This window comes from Carassius auratus, chromosome 16, assembly GCF_003368295.1.
Source record: "Carassius auratus strain Wakin chromosome 16, ASM336829v1, whole genome shotgun sequence".
NCBI classification, from domain to species: domain Eukaryota; kingdom Metazoa; phylum Chordata; class Actinopteri; order Cypriniformes; family Cyprinidae; genus Carassius; species Carassius auratus.
This window is the reverse complement of record NC_039258.1, coordinates 6,682,894-6,706,357: the sequence shown is the minus strand read 5'-3', so window position 1 is coordinate 6,706,357 and position 23,464 is coordinate 6,682,894. Positions and strand designations below refer to the sequence as shown.

At 37.0% G+C, this 23,464-nt stretch overlaps 1 protein-coding gene across 4 annotated transcripts in view; it reads right to left on the bottom strand.

The window, feature by feature from the left end:
• Nucleotides 1-23,464, bottom strand: part of LOC113115940 (RNA-binding motif, single-stranded-interacting protein 3-like) — a 130,908-nt gene that overhangs the window by 69,596 nt on the left and 37,848 nt on the right. For all 4 annotated transcript variants that reach the window (XM_026283683.1, XM_026283684.1, XM_026283682.1 and 1 more), the window contains exons 3-4: nucleotides 21,555-21,613; nucleotides 17,771-17,862 (exon numbers count right to left, since the gene is read on the bottom strand). In XM_026283683.1, the coding sequence (XP_026139468.1) occupies nucleotides 17,771-17,862; nucleotides 21,555-21,613 (151 nt within the window). The remainder of the gene's footprint in view (nucleotides 1-17,770; nucleotides 17,863-21,554; nucleotides 21,614-23,464) is intronic.

The following is a 23,464-nucleotide window of genomic DNA, read 5'->3' as shown; positions in this document are numbered from 1 at the left end:
CACAGATGCGCGCTCACGCATACACACACACGCGCACATTGATCTGAGCTTAACAGGCTAGTTTTATCTCAGCAGCAGCGGGTGGGTGGGATGAGAAAAGGAAAGCTGTGAGAGATCGAGTGTGAATTCAATGATCCTCAGCTTGTCTTGAAAAACTTGACTCTGAAAATGTCTTGAAAATGACTCTCAAATTTATGACCGAAACAACCCCCACCAGCTTCCACCCACCCACTGCGCTATACACCACGAGACACCTGCGCTGGCAGAGACATGATGTCCGCATGCCTCTGCTCCGTCTCCAGCTTCACTAGCAGCTCAAGGACAAATGGAGGTCTGCTTTAAAGACCACATCAAAACTTGCCAAAAACATTCTGTCTTTCAACCTAAAACAGCGTTGAGGGTACTCGTGATCGAAACACCAATCTATGCCTGTCACAGAGGTGTCACAGGACCTTACAAACATAGGGCTACAAGAGATTATAAAGATATTAATACTTTTATTCAGCATATATTAAATTGATCAAAAGTGAAAAATAAATAAATAAAAAATAGCCTTGGTTAGCTACTCTACATCTTTACTAACTATACGGAGAATGCAGACAGAATCGTGGAATCCAGTCATAAAAACGTAATTTACTGTATAACACAGAAAGTCATGAAAATTGCCAAATTTTTTATTAATAAATCAAAAGAAAGTCAGTAAACTTCAATCAAAACGCAATATGGATTTGTATCTGTGAATATTAAGCTACAAAAAAAAAATATATATATATATATTTTAAATAAAAATGAATCGATTGATTTAAAACCATTAGAACGGAATCCAGAAAACTAAAATTGAAAACACAGAATTTGGTAAAAATAAACCTGAATTTAGGAAACATAATATTTATGTTTGTTAAACTTTTAATAAATTGCTGTTAAATTGTGTGTGTTCTGTGATTTAATTAACTAAACAAGCTATTGATGAAACAAAAAAAATAAAAAATTAAGTTCAGAATAAGAAATAAAATTAGTGAAAACTGTTTTTGATTTCATAGAACCCTACTAACCCCAAACTTAACAGTATAGCGTATATAAAAAATTTATAAATAAATAATTACAATTAATTATAAACATTTCAATCATTGATATGACAAATCGAGCACAGCGTTAGTTCATTGAGGCCTTGGAGACATAGGCTGCGACCAGCTGATGGGGTCAGCTGTCAAATAGCTCCAATCACTACCATTCTCCAATTAGAGACGGGACATATATACTTGGCACTACTGCTTGGTAAGTATGCACAAATGGCTCACAACCCTCCCTCCCTCCCCATTATAAGTATGAGCATATTGCCTTGCACCTTCTGGTTGTCGTCTTCTTTGTTTCAGATTACTAAGGCTTTCTAGTCCGGTTGGCATGGACCTCACTTCTGAGAGTCACTCATCCTCATAACCAAGCTACAGGATAGACGTCCCACAGCCACATCTACATGATTACCACTGTTCCCTTTTAAAGACATTATTAAGTGTCTTAATTGTCATGTATTTTCAAGCTGATGGTTCCGAGGGTTAATGTTTAAGCACTTGTATGTTCAATTAATTTGGGATCAAGAACCCCCATATGGAACCATACTGCCAAAGATAAATTGTGTTCAATAAACTCAAGTGGTCCTGTCTGAACTAGTACATACTAAAAACTAGCTATAATATTGTTTAAAATGTTTTGAACTGACCTACATAATTCATCACATCAATGCAGGTTGACTATTTTCAATAACCAGAATTACTAATATATTTAACATATAAATATTCTGATTATTTTTGGTGGATTTTTGTGGATAAAGTAGAAAACAGTTAAAAACATACCTCTAAAAGAGAGAGGAAGATGTGTTCAGAGTCACCAGGGGTCTGATAGCACCAACTCCAGCACTGACCACTGAACCACAACATGTTACAGCAAAACCTAATCACAAAACCTAACAGCAACTGCCGCGTCTCAGGGGAACACCGGCCCTGTTACCACAGAGACAGGCTGAGGGTGTAAGAAATTACAGATGAACAGAGCAGAATCTTTATTTATCGCCACAAGACCGAGACTGATTTATTACCACGACTTTCCCACAATGTCGACATAGAAGGTACAATACAGTGACAATTGTCGTGGAAGAGAGGATGAAACAAGAGCTAATCTAGCTCAGAGGAATATTACTTCCCTTAAAGGGATAGTTCACCCAAAAATTTAAATATTTCTATAATCATTCACTCACTGTAATCAGGCTGCTCCAAATCTAATGCCTGTCTCAAGTCACTGCTTGCTTGCTGTATATGGAAGTGAGTGAATGCAGTGAAAGTGAACAGCAACTGCGGCTGTCAGTCTTTCTGGGTTTCAAAGCAAGAAAGGAAAGAAGGAGGAAGAAAAAGGAAAGAAATGGTCTTCTTCCTATTAGGATCAAACCATCCACCTTCCAGATCCCAGGACCGAGTGGACGACAGCACCCTTTCGCATTGATTTCAGCATGCTGATCACTTTTTTCTTCTTTCTCTTTCCCTCTATGTCAGTTTGTTCACTTCAGCCCTCACTCTTTGATCAACGGCTCTAGCTTCTTCCCTTAAATCCTTCCACCATCATCTAATCAGCACAGCCAGGCCTGATGTCTCCATAAAACACCTCTTCCTCAACACTCCACAGACGATCCCAATCAAATGAAAGAGAAGAACACTCCTGTGGCCGATCCGTGGAGTTACGCCAATCTGTCCGCTTTTAGTCGGGGATGCCGTGTTTGATGGCTAAACACAAGCGGACGTTTGTTGCCATTTCACTCTTGATGAAAGCCTGTTATTACCAGAGGCATTATAGAGCTGGTGGTGTTGAAGCGTCTCTGCTTTCTTCTTCACTCGGCATGGCCTCTTCATCTTGATTGGGATAAAGGGTAGACTATTGAGCTCCGGAGAAATGAACCTCCTTTTCTTCTTCACACTTACACAAACACACACACACACCTAACAACAAATAGACACTTGCAATCTTGCAAGAGATGTTTTCTCTAAATTTCGACAAGAGTGCTCTGATATTTCTCAATTATTGTAGGACTGATAGAGTGGGATTTTTTGGGATAAGCTACACACACACACACACACAACCCAGCCCACACACACATTGTGTACCACTGTGCCACCTGAAGGCTTATCTGTCATGACCTCGGATTTAGTGGCAATAGAAAATTATAAAGGATAGGACAGGCACTCTGAGAGACAGTGAGGGATCACACTGATGCCGCTGAACCATGTCACCAGCGGCAACACACACACCAACGAGTGATCAAATAGGCAGTGCTAAAAAATGTTGACACTTACAGCTCTTACTGTGAAGACTGGGGGAGAAAATGACACGGAGAGGAGAGATAACATGAGAAAAAATGAGAGAGCGATGACCTGTATCTTATCTTGAACGTAGGGCTATTGGTCTCAAGCAACAATTTCACAATACATTTAAAGCTGCGGTAGGGAACTTTTGACACTCTAGCGGTTAATAAACAGAACTGCTTGCGTCTTGCGGAAGAACATCGTAGCCGGAGCTACTTCTCTCTGTTTATGTCTATGAAGAATCACAAAGGTACTGGGTTACTCCACCGCGGTACCCCCGAAGCAATCTAAAATAGTCCGAATATAAACACTTATTATAGGTGCACCCTAGTGATTCAGGACAAGCCAAAAACACGGTTTGGAAAATGGATTCATGGTGTACTTGCTAATTATATACATTTTTCTACATTTTGAACCCAAACAAAGTTACGGACCGCAGCTCTGATTGGTTGTTTCTTACCAGGAGCGATGCATTTCTGCAAATGGCAATAGGACCACTGGGAGGAGACAGAGGAGCTTGATTTTTTCACAGATTATCTGTCTCATATTCTACTGTCAGAAAATAATGACAGGTTTAAAAAATATGTAAAAAATATATTTTTACAAAAGTTACCTACTGCAGCTTTAAAGTTTAATACAGGCATTCGATTTTAGCTTAACAGACAATATTTTTTTTTATATTATTAAAAATAATTAAAAAATAAAATAGACACCCTTTAATATTTTACAATAAGGCACTTATTGTAAAAACAGACATACAACACACACTTTTAAGACTAGGAAAAAGGAAAGGAAAAAATGACAGTTTTGTCATCATTTACTCACCCTCATGTCTTTCAAACTGTGTGAGTTTCTTTCATACAGTATGTTGAACACAAAAGAAGATATTTTGAAGGATTTTGAAGAGCCAAACAGTTGTTGGTCCCCATTGACTTCCATAGTTGTGAAAGAAATACTATTGAAGTCAAGGGAACATCAACTGCAACATATCTTTTTTTCTGTTCGACATGAGAAAGAAAATCATAAGAGTTTGGAACGACATGAGGGTGAGTAAATTATGACAAAATTTGGGGTGAACTATCCCTTTAAATATTAAAAAATATTCTGTTAGTAAGTAAAGTCTAATCAATAGCATTTACATCATAATGTTGATTTCTTGTTTTAAATCCTTTCTTTCTTTGTGGTAATCAACATTAATCCACAAATGCTGCTGATTTCTAACATACTGAACATGGATTGTTTCATTACATGTGATGACTTACTTACCTTGTCTGTTTAAAGTTATATTTAACTTTGTTATGGAAACTTCATGTGGTAAAGCTTGTAAACCAGCTAACTTTTACACAATGTCTGCACAAGGATACCCAGAAGGCAGGTGACACAACTTGTTTACATGGAGCTCAGCAAACGGTTTGCCAGACTGTTGTCTCAAAACAGCAGAAGAGCATAAACATCTCCTTCCTGTTGTCTGCATATGTTCCAAATGTCTGACGTTGAAATCCAGCCAGAAACAGCATAAACAAAAAAACCTGTCTGCTACATATTTACCAGAGGCCAGGTGTGTGACAACATCTTTAACTTTTTCCTAATGAAAATTGTATGTTTGATTGCTAAGTAAAGTAAAAGCACACCTTTCTTTGAGGAACAAAAAAAACCCACAAAAACAATTTGTACTTAAAGTAAAAACCCTCATGAGCAGTAGTTGGTGCTACTTTTCTTTTAAAATGCTGTGGGATGTGAAATCTTTCATATGTGACCCTGGACCACAAAACAAGTCTTAAGTCGCTGGGGTATATTTGTAGCAATAGCCAACAATACATTGTATGGCTCAAAAAATATCTATATTTCTTTTATGCCAACAATCATTAGGATATTAAATAAAGATCATGTTCCATGAAGATATTTTGTAAATGTACTTCCATAAATATATCAAAACTTATTTTTTGATTAGTAATATGCATTGCTAAGAACTTCATTTGGACAAATTTAAAGGCAATTCCCTCAGTATTAAGAATTTTTTTTTTTTTTTTTTTTTTTGCACCGTCAGATTCCAGATTTTCAAATCATTTTATCTTGGCCAAATATTGTCCTATCCTAACAAACCATGCATCAATGGAAAGCTTATTTTATCAGCTTTCAGATTTTGTATAAATCTCAATTTCGAAAAATTGACACTTAAGACTGGTTTTGTGGTTCAGGGTCACATATATCTAAATAAAATGTATAATATTGAACAATTGTAATTCATATTATTTATTAACAATCTAAAAAAAAAAATTATAATATCATTTTAGAAAATAATAGAGTGAGGCCAATATGGCCATTATTCTCAGATGACGGGTATAAAAAGATCTGTGCCTTGCTTAATCTGAACAGTTTATTCTAATAAAGTGCTTAACTGCTACAGCTCATTTAAAGCACTGCCAAAACTTAATTAAAAACCAAAAAAGAGACATTCTAATGGAGAATTTAGGCACAATACAAGACACAAACAAATAATGTCTCATAATGGAACAAATCTGATAGCCATAACATTACAGTCCCATTTTCACATACATGGGTATTTAAGAGCCTTAATGTGCTGAATTTATTTGTTAATACAGTGAGACTGCCTCCAGTAGGGCCATTACGCTACTGACATAATGTCCATCACGGGGCCAAACGATGTAGTGTTTGCTCTGTCATAAACACACACTGAGCTCATGTGATCCAAAGTCTGTAATATTGCCCAACACAGCCTATCACGCCTCAAGACTTGCCAAGACTGTGAAACAGTGAGCTCATCTATACTGTAGCCAAGAGCACCATTTGCCCTGTGCTGTGATAATGTCTACAACTAGTGGTGTGTAAAGAAACCGATATATAGCAATCCCTTCGTGTACTGTGAATATGTTTGTGTGTGTTTAATTGGTGTTTTGGGTCATTCAATCATGAAAGAGTCTTCATCTTAATGATAGTAAAAAAAGAAAGAAAATGATGACATTGTTTGGTCACCCTCAACTGTCAACTGTTCGTTTACCAAGTCTTAAACATGTCTTCTTTCGTTCTTACCATTTCTGGGTGAACTATCCCTTTAATTGAACCCCCACTCTTAAATAAGCTCTCAATTTTACACAGCCCTGGTGCATATTCAGACTTTAAAATCACTGGTTGTTGCATGGCATGCAACTGATCACAACCTGCCAAGTAGTGATGTGCAAAACATGCAAATGTCATTAAAACATTTTGCAAATTTTCTGTGAAAATTGGGACTTTTTCTGCTGTCAGTCTAACATAAAAACAGTATATCTGCAGCTATTATAGAGGCAGCACAGTTCTGTGTATTACGTTATCAAATGGTATCGGATGGATCTGTTGCACTTACAGCTCTATGATGCATCACAAATGCTTCTCCAGCGCTCTGTCAGGCCGTAACTATAGTTAACTGGCGAGCACTTCAGTGAGCTCATATCTCCCTGAGATTACAACAGCAGCTGCAGCTTAAGTCTCTGTGATGAGGTCATCTTTAAATGACATCTGGGTCCAAGACAGCTGTTTTTTGGCACGTATAGCGCCTGTTCTGACGTAGCTGCCCATACCGCACCCATGGCGGCTGGGTCAGCGCCACATTGGTGAATGTACTTGGCCGAGATTTCCGCAGCATATCCTCTCAGACTCCATCATTCCCACCATCCATCAATCATTCGCTCATATCAGAATGATCGGAATCATCTGCGCCTCAGGTTCTTAAACCCCTGTGTTGTGTTTGCGTCTACGAGAGCTAGATCAAATGTAAAGAGAGGCAATAATCACTCAGTGTTGGCCTTCTTGCAGCTGGCCCGCTCATCCGGCGGGAGATTTTTATGAATTATATAACTTTGATTTATTGCATGTCAAGAAATCAGGTCTATTGTTTTTATTTTTTTATTATTATTATTATTTTACAGCTCAAGAACAGGTCAACGTTAGTTCCTCTTGTGCTGTACATCCCGAGAGCGAGCCTTGCAGGCAGTGAGATTTTTTTTTTCTGCACTCGATTCTGCACTAACGCTGGCGTAGAACGAGGGAAGGCTTAAACGCACAGATGAGGGTGAGAAACATGTGGAGCATATGCAGATGCTGGCCGTCTTTCTGAGTTAGCTCATCAAAGCAGACATTCCCATGAGATGTCCAGTACTAACTGCCTGTGCAACAGACAGGAAGTAGGGTTAATCTGGTTATGTGACATAGTCAAATCTTCCAGACTACTCAGGAACTCCCTTGTCTTGCATTCTCAGTCTGTTTCTCTCTCTAACTCTGTCTTTTCAGACCAAGGAACATGCTGTTCCGCCAGTAGCAGCTGTTTGCACAACTCAATCCCATATGGAATGATAACCAGTTAAGGTCCTTCATCTGAAATGTCTTTGCCTTTTTTTAATCCACAAAATGACCCTAACAGAAAGCCTCTAAATGTGTTTCGGTAGACACATGCAATGATGATGTGAAAGTGAACCAATCACAAGGTCATCACAAGGACATCGTCCCAAGATATTACTCACATCGGGTAGGATATCTCATCTAGAGTGTACTTCCCACTTTATACAGTAGTTCAACAGTCCTATATATTGCATATAAATCAGTTTTATTTACAGTACACGATAACCTTTATACAAATGAACATACAATTCAACTATTAAATATATGAATATTTGTATAATTAAATAAATAATATATGGCTAAAAATAATTTGAAAACAGAACAAAGGCACTTTGACTTTGATGCAACATATATACATTTTTATGTAAAAAAGGTAAATAGTATGCTTTATTGTGAAATGTAAATGTATTACATCTAATTCATATTATATATGTTCTTTTATATCATAAAAATAATCTTTATATAATAAAATTTTTATTGTTTTACATTTTACATACTATGTATTATACACCATAAATGTATTATATAACATGAAACGGATAAATGTATTTAAAAAAAAATTATGTTTAAAATAAAAATTAAAAATGATTTTTCCAATAATATAAATGCATTTTGACTGTTCCAATAAAACTGCAACAAAACCACAAACAAACACGCAAAACCAAAAACCTAAATTCAACTAAAAACCAAATCTAAACTAAAAGTCAGTCTGGAAAGTTAATGTGCGATCCTTTCAAATCCTTTAAAACTAAGAGAAATTATATCTGTGTAACAAACCTACGATAAATCTCCAAACTCAAGCAGAGCTTATGAATCAACTATTAAGCAGATGGAGTTATTATAAGAGTGTTGAAGGAAGTGGAAGATTTATTCACTGTGGAATTGACAGTCAGATCGAGCTCTCATGAGAACGACACGTCTCCGTAATGGACGAGAACATCAGCGGCCATATCAGCTGTTAGTACAACTCATTGCCTGAGATGGCGGAGATACGTAGACAGATCTCAGGCACTAGTGAGGAAAAACAGCAGCGCTGGAGTGAGACGGGTCTACATGTGTACAGCAGGGACAGAGGAAACATGGCAGCATCCGGATGTGTCTGTCTGTATGCTTTCTGCTCGCTCTCTCAAATCCTTTCATTTGTGAAATGAGACATTTGTGATGGTGTTTCTGGTGCTAACAGCTGGAGGGATGTGTTTCCTGTCTGATCAGTGGTCTGGATGAAGCACAGCCCTCTGAGTTCTGGCGAATGGTTGGAAGCATGTGTACTACACCTTTCCTCTGGCCTTTGTGTGCCCTCATCTAGAGAACAGAGCTTGCACGCACATGCATCTTGCAAATGCACATTAGCATCATTAGAAACAACAACAACTGCAACTCTTTGAGCTCTCTGCTTTTTTTTTTTTTTTTTCTTGCTTTTTGTCTGGAGCCCAGCCCTCCAGCTCCAGAGTGCTCCCACTAAAAGCCCCTTTCCTTCCTCACACAGCTGCTAATGCATGGATAATGAGATTGGTGAGAGGCTGATAGAGGCTCAGAGATACTAACATTCTGACTACATCACCCATAATTCAATTGGGCCAGCTTGGCCGTCTTCCTTTTGTTTGCGAGCATGAAGGTTTTAAGGCCACACCACTCCCACATCCTCCTCCCTGTTTCTGGCTGTGTTTGGACTGACATATTACCATACATACCAAGTCATACATATCATGCTGTATTTTTAAGAGGAACCTGTCGCGATTCTGTTCAAATTTGTGCCTTAAGTGAGAAAGAAAAGCATTTTAACAACTTAAAGCATTGTATACTTGTCATGAAAATATGAGAAGGCACATTTTTCTTAGTGTAAATACACAGTATGAGTACTCTGCACAGTATATTCATTTTCACATGACCTGCTACATTAGCCAAAATGTGCTATAAAACCAGAACATAATAAATGGGAACACATAATGGACTTAATCTGACTTCATCTTCCATTCCAAGTGAGACAAATAAATGTGAAGCAATATATACTGTGATTCTGAACACTACTTCTTTAAATTCCTTATTTGATCTTAAAACAAACCATGCAAAATAGATGAAGGATATACATGTATCCTTCACAGATGAGGCAATCGCAGAATGTATTAGAAGGTAGGAAAAAATATTGATCAAAGAAATGTTTATTATAAATATATTTACATACCATTAAACATCAAAGCACTGCTACAGCAGTGACACTAAACACTTTCACAAAAGATTTTGGTTTCTATTTCAACTTTAGATAACATTTTTAAATATATTAAAATAGAAAACCATTATTTTTTATTATAATAGTATTTCACAATATTACAGTTTTTACTCTATTTTACTCTATGAACGAAGCCTTGGTCAACAAGAGACCCTAAATATGCTACAGCAAGTTATGTAGTATAAGTGACGATAGTATCCCAACTCAAAACTAGCAAATAGCAGATAAAACTCACTATTGAGAACAACAAAGTAGACACAGACCACACATTAGGGATGTTTGGATAGACCATTATGGTTTAATCAACCCATTAGAACAACAAAAACTGTGGTTAAAAATAAAGACAACCCAAACAGGGAGAGTTCCTCTGAAACAAAGAGTCCGGATCCCAGATAACCCCTTATAAATGAGTAAAGCTTTAAATTACAAAACCCAGAGAACAAGACACTGGCAACAGGCCTTCATGGCTCAGTTTTGATATTGGACTCTACCGGCATGCCTGTTTTTTTATTTTCCTCTACGCAGCATCGTAGGCAAGAGGAAGGCACATTATTTTATACAAATCATCTGTGAGTAAAAGGGAGTGAGAAGCCACCATTTTATATAACCGGAATGCGCCTGGTGCTTATTGCTTCCCAAGCCCATTTCATTGTGTCGCAATAGATCTCGTTTATGCTTTCGCTGTCCTGTGTTCTGGTTTGTCCATTACTTTCCCCGGCGAGACAAGTACAAAAAAACAAGGCATCTGTTTTCAATCACTGTGGGCCCACACCAAAACCGAACGGCAACAACACAACACACACCACACACACACACAGACGGTGAGCCCATGGAGAGGGAAACACACTTCACAGAACATTTAGGAAATTGGAATTTGATGTCAATTGTGGAAGACAAAGCGCAATCACATCTTTCCTTTCTCTTTCTTCCCCCACTCTTTCCGGCCCCATAACGAGAAGAATAATCTTGAAGCGATGGTGGTTGGATTTTTAAACACGACTTGGTGTTGGATTTCAGTGGTTTGCCTTTATTGTACATAAAGTATGTACACTTAGGGAGAAGAGGAACATTATATTTCTCAGCTCATCCATTTTTAGCCTGGCTGAGTGACTTGTACTAAGAACAGTTGGGAACAATTAGAAAGTTGTGTGTTATGCTTTGCTACGCAACTACAAAAGGTAATTTGCTTGCATAAGGACTTAATACAACTTTTTTTCTTTGGCTAAGAGTTCTATATTCCCTGAGAATGGTGAATGCTAACAAATAAAAAGAGCATTCCCAAAGGAAATTAAATAAATATTAATGATTCAGAACTGATGTTAGAACCATCAAATGCAATAACATATGAAATATTTTACATCCTACAGCATATTAAAAGACAAGCAGCACCATAAGTACTGCTCATGAAGGTTGCTTCCTTAAGTACTACTTTTGTATATACTTTTTTTTTATAGTTTGTCAAAGAAAGGTGTGCTTTTACTTTACTTAGCAATCAAACTTACAATTTTCATCAGGAAAATTATAAATATGGAAAATTACTAAATTACAGTTTATTATTGAAACTATTTGTGTTTGTGTGTTTGTTTATATAAAATAAAAAATTTTATGTACTGTTCCATTTTTTTCCAGATGCATAAATATACGTGAAATATACAAAAACTTTAATAAAAACTAATAACTGAATAACAAAATTAGCATTTTCCATACTGTGTCTAAAATGCTGCCTGCATTTTAATTTTTACATTTAAAACGGTCATTTTAATCATGATAATCACCATTATTAATCTTAACATACAGGAAACCCTAGTAACCCCCAAAGCACCTTAGCAGCCTAATTGCAAAGCAACCACCCCCTAGCATTATGGCAGTGTCTTTTCCCTGGGTGAGCATCATGGATTTTCTTCAGAAAATAATAAAAATCTAGTTTAATAGAGTGGCTGGATAAAAAAATAAAATAAAAATGAAAGCTGGATTCAGGCAATTCAGCTAAACTAGTGTGCTCCAAGGTTTCCTAATACTCAGGCTAGACATAAATTTGTCTGTGCGTGAGTGTGTTTGTGTGTGGAAGACCTGCCAGTCACCCAGCAGTAGGAATCTTTGCGACAGGTGCAGCTCAGACTCCCACAGCGTAATTCACGTCTGGGCTTAAGGTGTGATGGGGACTGGCAAACACGTACACACACACACACATACACTCTAATTACCAGCCTGACCTTGCTTAGGTTATTACGAGTACTTTCTGCTGCAGGGAACGATTTCCCCTGCAACTTTTCTGACAAAATGAAAACATGAATGGGGAAACCACTGAGGTTATGTGAAGGAATGATAAGTCTGCTCACAGCAGACAGAAAGGGGAAACAATTTAACTTCAATTTGAAGTTGTTGCACTGGTTTATTCATAGGAGGTGTCCGTGAGGATGGAAAGGCCCTCTTCTTTAAGGAGCAATTATTCACCCTCATTTAGCGCTACCGGAACGCTGTGACACGCGCAAAATTGAGAACGGAGAAGAATGAGAGCATTTTCCACACTTCCACTCATATAATACCCTGAGGGAATTTTTCCGCCTCCTGCTATACGGCTTTATTAAAAACAAAACCATTTTTAAGCATGAGAATATGCTTCAAGAAAGCAATGCTACTAAGTCATGAAGGTAATATAATTACAGTTCGCAAAGACATGTAAATACACACTCGTGCACACAATGCAAATCTCTATGCAAGTATAAAAAGAAAAGACCTTCACCCGCACACACACACACCCTCGCAATATTATCTGAGTGTTCACAGTTCTCCTGACGGCCTGCGGGAAAGAAATCATAATGGAAGCCAAAGGTGCAGCAAAACCTGTAATATTACCACTTTGCTGCTGCTCATAAAAAGCCAAGGACCAACTGGACTTACACACACACACACCCACACATTCAGAGTAGTTTAATCCAACAGTTACATAATGTAACGCTAATGAGGGCATTTAAACATGTCTGGCCATCTAAAGCTGTTAAATTACAGAAAGATGACTGCGGTATCAGTAAAAGATTACTAATATCACATTTTAAAATGCTAATGGCTAACTTTTCATGTATTGATTTGACTCAAGAGCGAATTTTCATTTACATTTTTATAGCCTCATCACACAACACCAAAAGTCTAGTCTTGGATTTACATATTCAGCTTGGCTTCAGCTCGGCTTTAAACACTATCATCCCAAACCTCCTCCTGCTCAAATAAACTCAGCTCTCCTTGCCCACCTCCGTCTGTCAGTGGATCACCAACTTCCTGACAGACAGGCAGCAGCTAGTAAAGCTGGGGAAATTCTCATCCAGTACCCGCACCATCAGCACTGGCGCCCCTCAGGGATGTGTCCTCTATCCACTGCTCTTCTCCCTATACATGAATGTCTGCACTTCAGAGGACCCCTCTGTCAAGCTATTAAAGTTTTTAGATGATGCCACATTTATCAGCCTCATTCAGGATGGTGATGAGTTTGCTTACAGACAGGAGGTTAAAGAGCTGGCTGACTGGCAGTCTTAACAACCTGGAGCTGAATATGCTCAAAACTGCGGAGATGATCGTGGGCTTCGAGGAGAAACATGAAAACAAATTCCTTGTATGTGTAAACATACCTGGCAAAAAAGCTCATTCCAATTGTGATTCTGATATTCAAAGCTGATATTCAGGATAACTGCTGAAAGAGCATTCCTATATGTCTACATTCCCTCCTGTCCACAGGAGTCAATGCCGCCAAGTGATTCCATCAACTCAAGGTGAATTTTTTTTCCAGGACCAAATCATATATCATAAATTACTAATCTAATGTGTCAAATACTAAAATCTGAAATGTGAACATGTGAACATTCTGGAACATTCTGGGAAAAAAAATTATAAGAATTAAAAAGGAAATTACCTGCAGTTTTTCGGCTAACTCCTCTGAGAAATCTAATCCCATCCAGACAGGAATGTCTGAGATTATGGTATATTATTTTGACAATGATTCTCCTCATTATTTTGACATTAGCTGAAGACAGCAGAATTTCTCATTAAAGTACCTGGTGCAGCAACCTCATTATGGATTTTCACAAACTTTCTCGATGAAACTGGTGGCTCATGTACTGTTCCTGTCTGATGTAAATAAGAAAATTAAATCAAAAAGAAACTGCTCAGAATGGCAACATCAGTTTTTCCTGAAATCAAAAATTTCCTTTTGTTCATAATATAAATAATGTTCTAATTAAAAAAGGGTTTTATTTAAATTGGTTTTATGATGCAATCCCAATCCCATTTCCAAGAGAATTGACTCCTTTCCAAACTGTGCTATACACATACAAAAAACAACACAGGCTTTCTGGTATCCAGGTGCAATCTTTCTAAATGGCAACTCTGAATTTTTTCCCCAGTAATGACAAAGTAGGCCACACAATGTCTTTGATCTTTTATTTTATTTGCCTTTATTTGTTCCTTGTCTATCACGGAAAGAAGAAATTTCAGAAAACAACACAACACACCAATAGCATTCAAACAAAGAGCCCTCAAACGGAGACTCTGAGAACATTTGACATTTTACATGATGATTCTATTCCATTCGCCAATGTAGAAAGATTCCGGCAAAAATGAGTTTACACAGGGTGGAAACTCCAAACCAAAGTCCTCTCCTGGGAAACACACACACACAGACATCAATGCACACACAAACATCCATCACTTCCAAGCATGTGGATCCACAAAGAGTGTGTGGAGATGTTCAGATGTGAAGGACATGTCTGCAGGCAACTACTCAAATAATTCACACACGCACAGTCTTTCTCTACTTCCCCTTGTACCGATTATACAGTAAACGTATGTGTAACAATTTACATAAATACTGCCTCATGAATAATTCATCTCCTCACAATTACAGTATTCCATACTAGAACCTCATTATGGCATCATAATTATAACGCATTCCTGCCAAACAAATTCCCTGCTTGATGCAAACTTGTTTGTTTAAACGTGAGAAATAAAAGTCTTACTTTTCAGGAAAGACTTTATTGTCTCTTTAAGTGGTAACAGACGTTGTTTGAAGTAAATTTAGAGAAAATCAGACATAATAAGAATGTCACAGCAGAACTAGCACAACAAACAAGAACAGAAAGGACTGGGTTTTTGAATACCATCCACTTAAAGAGGTTATGAAATCCAAAACAAAAGGTTTCTTAGAAACCCACAAGAACTCAACAGTAAATGTTCATTGAACCGAGTTCTGACATCAGACTTCACACACACTTACATATATCATGTATATGGGGCGGCATTTCAAATTGCATTACTTTGTGGCATTCATGCATAAATGTTTTTGTTCCCATAAATATTTCAGCACTTACAGTAAGTATTCTACAAGCCTCTGAGGTACATTTCATTGCTCAATTTTACATTTGCAATATTTTTTGAATATCTAAAGTTCAGCTTGAATCATGTATTCTGATGAATATGTCCTTTCTACAACAAAAATGGGTCAAATTTTGATCCACTATCTAAACTGCATGTCTACTATGTAGACATTCTCCTCAATAAGCAGTAATCACCACATGAGAAGCTTGATACACTGGCGAAATAAGTATAAGAGGCTAGTTTTGTTGCTCAGAGGCACTTTTAAAGTGAGAGAATTCTTAATGAAAACAGGTTTAATAGGGCAGAGGGAAACTCTTCGATTGCGCTCCTGTTTAATTTAATGAGCCTTAAGCCAGGCGATTTAGTTCTTTTAATTGCCCTTCTCTCATTGTTAAAAAGACGTATGTGGCCATCTTCCACAGAGTAAATTCCTCTGAATAACAGTTTCGTTTCTACAGTATGTTTCTTCCACCCGGGAAGGATTAAACTGTAGTCTGTTCCTCTTGAATCCGACTAAAAACATCACAGCATAGTTGTTGGAATGGTTGTAAAATTCAATTTGAAATAACTTTAGATGTTTAGATTACTCAGCTATTTGCATGAAATTCATATTCGGACAGAGAAAGTAAAATTGAGCATCAGTTCTAAAGCAGTTACTGGTGGGGGAGAACCTTGCTGATTGGCTCGTGCTATACACCAATCACTATTTATACTCCAGATCGGCTAATCAAATTGTTCTCCTTCATAACACTCAACACTTTCAAATGTTTAGCTCAGAAAAGCAACTGAAATAAGAGAAAAAATTAGTATTTTGTCTTGTTTTATAGGAAAAAAATATATAAAAATACAGTACATTTACTTCAGAAGCAAATTCACAGAAAATACTTAAATATACACTTAAAAAGCTTGACAATTTTTTTTTTTTTGTTTAAAACAAAAATCAATATTATACTCTTTTTTTTTATAAAAAATAAATAAAATGTGTTTATTATTTGTATAAATGTATTTGTTGATTGAAATATTTTTAGATATGTCTGACTCGACAATTGATTTCAATAATTTGGCACTATATTATTAACAACGCAAAGCTCTTGAAAGCTCTACAGTAAATATAATTTGGGGTTAGTAAGTTTTTTTTTTTTATTTTATGTTTTTGAAAGAATACTTATAATCTCAAATGCTGTATTTGATTGATAAAGAAAAAAAAACAGGAAAACTATAATAGTAATTATTATCATTATCATTCTAATATACTGATTTTGTGTTCAAGAAACATTTCTTAATATAATCATTGTTGAAAAATGTTAAATATGTTTTGTGGAAACCATAATATTTTTTGATGAATAGAAATTTCAAAACAGCATTTATTTGAAATAGTAATCTTTAGTAACATTATCATTTAATGTGTCTTTGCTGAATAATAACACTCTATATGTATGTATGTATGTATGTATGTATGTATAATCTTGACACTAAACGTTTAATGGTATTGTAAATTAAATAAATAAAAATAAAATACTGGGTCAAATATTCAGTCTCTATTTAGATTTAACTTGATATTGAATGAAATTTCAATATATATTTAATATTAACATTTCATTAATCAGTATTTTTACTACATTCTAATGCATTCTGGGACTGCCTCATCTGTGAAGGACTCTGGCCCATGAAAGAAGATATCTTAGAAGGCAGGAGTTTTGGATCAGGGCCTATGAATGGCTTCCAAAATGATTAACGGCTCTTCTTACCAATTAGATGCAGTTTGGAAAACAGTTTCAGTCTGAGCCCACTAAAGCAATGTCCAAGTAATACAAGTTGAACTCAATCGACAGCATAAATGTGTTGAACTAATTTTGAATCAGGCCTTTATTACAAAAAACTAAGGTTGAAGTTAATTTCTGTGGTAATGGACATTAAACAGCAGAGGCTGTCGATTGAGCTTAATTTAAATGGTAAATTCTATTACTCGGACCATGGAAAACATGCAAATATGAGCAAAAACACATCCTTTCTTTCTCTGGCTCCCCGCCTCCCTCTCCTCCTCTCTGTAAGATGACCTGTCTGTTTCATACGAGGCCTGCTGCGTTGCAGAGAGCTCTGACAGGCATGCATTTAAATGGGATTTCAGATACACAAACCATCTGCATCCTGACAGCCTGCAAGCTTATGAATATTAGAGGACAGATGCTTTAAACAACTGCGCGTGAGTCTGAATGCACACACTGGACATCCAGCTACATGAGTCCATTTCCACCTCTTCTAGCTTATCATACGTATACATCCTCCACAGATGTTTACCACCGCAGCCGTCATCATCAACATCTTCCCTACAATCATTAGCACCATCAGGGACACCATAATTAGAAATAGCAGCAATATACTTGGTATCCTCATCCTGTTCTGCTAAGGTTTAGACACGGTGTAAAGTTTAGCTTACCTTTGCCATCTGTGCCTGCACGCCACTGGCCTTCAGGGACGCTACAGCTTTCTGTGCCGCCGCCGGACTGTCGAAATCCACAAAGCCATAGCCTACACACACACATGTACAGAATTAGAGTGAGATAAGAGTTATTTATACACACTATAACACACATATCTTAGTGTTTTTGCCAAAAGCTGAAGAATTCTTTATCGGACATTAATCAGACGTTATCGGACACATTTATCAGATTTACAATTCAAGGGTCAAAACAAGACCGCTCAGTTGTTTGTCTTATCACGCTGATCGTTGGCGACACAAGAGAGCCTGCATGTTTGAGCACAGCCGCTTGTGTCTGTGTGTGGGTTTGTGTGTGTGCGCTTGGGGAGACAGGAAACGGCCATTTTGTTCAAGGCTCATGCCTGTCAACTATTTCCTCAGTAACAGGACAGAGAAGGATTCAGCCTGACCTCACCCCTGCTGGAAAATCCAGCTTAAAGCTAGAGTTCAGCCAAAAATGAACATTCTGTTATAACATTGGAACTCCTTCTTGGAACGCAAAAGGTGCATTTTTAATCATTAATAATAATAATAATAATAATCATGCATCCAAATCTCTAAAGTCTTGTAACAGCTTGGTGTGATGAACATCAACATGTAAGTACATTTACTACTCTTATAACCACATTCACAAGAGAATTAATGTTGAACAATTCATGAAGAAATTCGGTAGCACTTTATTTTACAGTCCTGTTCCTCATGTACATACTATGTACTTATTATGGTAAATGCAATAACTATGTAATAACTAGGTACTAACCTTGAACCTACCCCTAAACCTAACCCTACCCCATGTAGTTACCTTGTGTTACCAGAATCTTAGATAAATACACTGTAAATACACTATAAGTACATGTAAGTACACGTACTGTAAAATAAAGTGCAACCAGAAATTCCTTTAAGTTTCATTCTATCTTTTCAAAGAATAAGCAGATGAAGTGCACAAAAATTGACTGAATGAGTTGTTCTCAAATTAAACTAATGCTGAACTCATTCAATGATCAGGTTGTAGAAGTTAGCAGCTAAATGAATGGGAAAATTATCATTGATAATTGAATGATAAATGAATTCAGTTTGCTCCTCACACAAAGCTGCTCCATGAATTCAGAGGATTTGGAATATAGAGCACAAGTAGTATATACTACTTTCGGGATACTATTTTGATTACTTGACACTTTTACATCCTTATTGAAATGTGCAATTTCTAATTTGAGGGGGGAAAAGTTCAACAAAAAGAAATGAACATATAATATTGAAACATATGAAGGGTTGAGTATTTTCATTTTATTATTATTATTATTATATATTTGTATTTATTAATATATTATATTATATTATATTATATTATATTATATTATATTATATTATATTATATTATATTATATTATATTATATTATATTATATTATATTACTTTATATATGGTGCCTGGCCAACCAGCTAATAGGCAGCTTAGATCATTTAGAAAGAAGTTACCAAGTTTCAAGTTTCAAAACACAGCTACTATTCCAGCGGGGTCCATTCCGCCACCCAGCTCTTTAACCAAACATTCCTTTGGCAGTAAGCGAGACAGAAGATCTGCGACTTCCTTTACGATGTATCATAATAAAAACTGCAGTGGCCCTCAGTACATTTGAGGCACATTTGAGGCAGTGTGTCTTCCTTCATTCGGCGGAGGCATTCTCACCATAAGCCTCTCTAAACTCTAAACACACACACTCTCAAAGCCTGACTGACATCCGAAACCACAGATGGCAGAACGCAGAGCTTTGGAGAGGCCGCGAACGCTTGAAGCCAACAGCTCTATATGCCAGACATATGGGTTCATTTACGCACGCACACACACCTTACATATAGAACAACATGCCATCCGCATTGAAGCCTACATTAATGGAAGCGAGAAGGAGAGGGACAAAGATCTCTACAGCGGAGAACTGAGCCGTCCAGATGTTCCAAAGACTGCAGATGTTTCAAAAGCCTAAGAAAACAGAGCGTGTGTGTGAAAGAGGACTGTTCTTGATCCAGAGAGAGGAACACTTCTGGTTTGAGAGATCGCTGCGAGCATTCCTGAGGTCACTGACCAAAAGAGCTAAACAGCAGCCATCAGGAAGTGGGCTAAGAGAGAGGTTTCAAGCTAAAAATTCAGGGATCAATTCCTATTAGCAATGGGACATCTAGAACCGGAACAGAATTGAAAAGGAACTTGACAGAGAGGTAAAAAAATAAAAAAAGCATGTGTTTGTGTGTAGACATCACGCATATGAGGTTTTGAAAGCCTTACGTAATTAATCCGAAAATACAAATATGCCTCAAATGAGTGTGCGCTTTCTCTCCCTTTCTTTTCTCACTCTCCGTCTTTTTTCCTCGGGTGTCAAAACGGTGGGGAAAAAAAAGAGTGTGTAAACTACCTCCTCTTCCTCTGTGCATAATTCCAATTAGAAAAGGAAAGCGAGGTAGTGAAAGAGAGAGCTTGTTGGTGTGCTCGTGTGTTGTACGACACAAATATTTACGTTCACTCCGTTTAATGAGAGGCTCGTGATTGAGTCAAAGAGAAAATCAAACACACCCTCAGTGTTGCCCACAACCCCCACTGCTTTCACCCTCTCCATCTGTCATTGCGGACAAGGGGAAAAAACAGCTGTCTGAAATTGAAAATGTGTCTTTTTTCTGCACAATTACAGAGTCTAGCTGCTTAATGCAAAACACACAAAGTACACATGCGATTAAACCATGTGTGTTTATCGAACAGCCAACAATCCATGTAAGAAGAGTGATTAAAAACGTTGCAGAGCTTGATAACTTACGAGTAATCTTCAGAAGCAAACGGACCGAACAAACTTGATTGTAAACGACCCCCAATGGCTTACTCTACCATACGGGACTAATCTACAGCAGATAGGCCTGTAATTGCGATCAATCGACATATCTTTGAAATGAATAGTGCATATCCTGTTCAAAAAAACTAAACAAAACAAAAAAATGGCGTAGAAACAAGCAGGACAAACATATGTAGATTCAGCGAAGCCGTGAATGAAGCGAATCCAGCTTTTTGTTCATTTCCTGTCTGATATCCTTGGCTCCCATAAGTCCTGGCTGGAAGCCCATCAGGGTGGAGAAGCCTGGCAGAGTGGGAGGGCTGTTAACTCCAGGAAGTGGAAGTCCTCTAAAGCCTGGAGTGATTTCCTCTGCTTCCCAAAAACACCCTCTCTCTGCAGTTATCATGTGGGAATTAATACTCATTTTTGGACACATTAGATGTGCCCTCAGAGAGAAAGCTTGACAAAGAGAAAGACGCACACATACATAAACACAAAACAAAAACCTGCGGGCCCGGGATTGGCAGATTGTGTAGGAAGCCAGGCTGTTTATTTACAGCGCTGGCTGAGTGTTTCCTGAAAAGAGGCTGTCTGCTAAATCATCAGTTTCTGCCGGACGCTTCCCTCGCCCCATGGCTATTTCTAAACAAGCACAACTAGGCCCGGACTTTTCAAATCAACACAGGAGGAACCTTGCGCTTTTCCTCGCCGTGTCTAACACTGTTTGTCACGCTAACGTCTTATCCGGTTGTAAAGACTTCACCCACAATCACGCTAATGCATTTCCTCCTCTCCAGACAATCTCTAGACTAATCAGAGTCTTTCAAAAGCTGTCATTTTACAAGGATTATTGATTATTTGAAGTGAGGCTGTGAATGCTCTCTGAACGTGTTTTTAATACGAGCTGACATTGACTGCGCTACTCACCTTTGCACTGGTTGGTGTTTTTGTCCAGGATTGCCTTTGTTGACACTATTTTTCCATACCTGCGAAGGACAAAGAGAACAACAGGATCAGCTCAAATTAAAGCAAGCTAGATAAAGTACATATCAATCTATTGCATGAAACTCAGTTTTAGACTAAGCATTTTATGCATCCTAAATACACACTATTGAAAAATCTTTTCACACTTTTTGCATAAGTTGCATAAGACAAAATAACAGTAAATGTATTTAAACTCAACAATATTCATTTGTTTATAAATTAAATGCATTCATTTAAAAATCTGAAATTAAATTTTGTCTATTTAATTACCATTAACATTTCCACCGTAATATAATTTCCACCATATCTCAAATTATGTATTGTGTTTCATTAAATGATGTGGTGGAGATGAACATGATAGAAATTACATTTTAACACTTTGTAATAAAATAGAATGATGCTAAATGCACACTATTAAATGAAAAATGATTTTCAACATAACAACATAACTGTAAATGTATTCATTTAAACACAACGATAGTCTTTTATTAGTCTTTTATTAACACATAACATACATTCATTTAATATATATATATATATATATATATATATATATATATATATATATATATATATATATATATATATATATATATATATATATATATATATAAATACATGTTAATGCTGACACATTTTGTAATAACTTTGTTTAAAGCTGTAATGCTGTAAAAATCTACTGTAATAACTGCATTTTAAAGCTGCAATGAAATGTAAGTAATGACAAATTCTTTCTTCAGTATTGTGACTTACATTCAAATGAAACAGAATATCAAACAAGAAAAAAAAAAGAATAATAAAAAAACGAACCTGTAAATCATTCACAATAAGATGTATAACATGCATTTATTAAATAGATTTTCATTGAGGCCTGGGATAAAAATCTATACATAAAAGATATTTGAAAAAAAGATTTTAAATAAGAAAATGACATGTTTTAATTTGACCTTCACATGAGAAAACAAAAATTAATATTAAAAGTCAACCCCAAGTGCCCGAACTTGATGAAAAACCCAAGTGTAATGCTGCTCCGAACTTAGTTAATTAAAAAGTTTGAACCTCATTTAAAGAGTACATTTAATAAAGATTTAGTTTAGCTTCATTAAAATCTTGATGAAGGGATGTTTATCGATACATCAATACCTTCCTTAACAGGACAGCGTAAACAAGGGGAGGTTGATTTTGGGTGCAGGATGTGAGTCTCAAACCCCAGTGATTTAATTAAAAGCTGGAAGCACCACAGAGCCCCAATCCCAAGCCCCGTTTTCACTTTTTCACCTCAACTCACAGCACTGAGTAGCCTACTCTTGTATTCCTCTAATAATCTTTCTCTTTTTTCTGTCTCTGCTCCACAATACCCCTATTCACATTGCAAAATCAGTTTCTTCGCAGAATCACGAAAGTGTCTGCACAACAGATGAATCTCTTTCCTCTCTGCAGTCCCTCTTTTCCCTTATTCCTCCCCTACTGGCTTCCTTTCATCCACGACGGAGGTAATAAAGTTACTTCTCGCTTCCGTCTCCGCCTGAAGACCGGGAAGACTGATATAAGCGTGGCGCTCCTGAAGTGACTTTTAATTAATATTTAATGTGGCTCCCACCTCCAGGTAAAAGCGGGAGACTATATTACCCACCTTTATAAGGATGGAGGCGTTTAATAAGGGAAAGATCATTTCCCTGTCACCGTGAGAAGCGGCCTCCCATCGAGGCATCGTACTGCTGATGTCTGGAAAATGGCAGCTAATTCATCTCATACACCGTATATGCCCGTAAACGTCAAAGCTTCATAGAAGAAATACAAATAAATATCGTAAGCTGCCGTAGAATGCTGCGAGGTTGAAAGAACAACCGTCG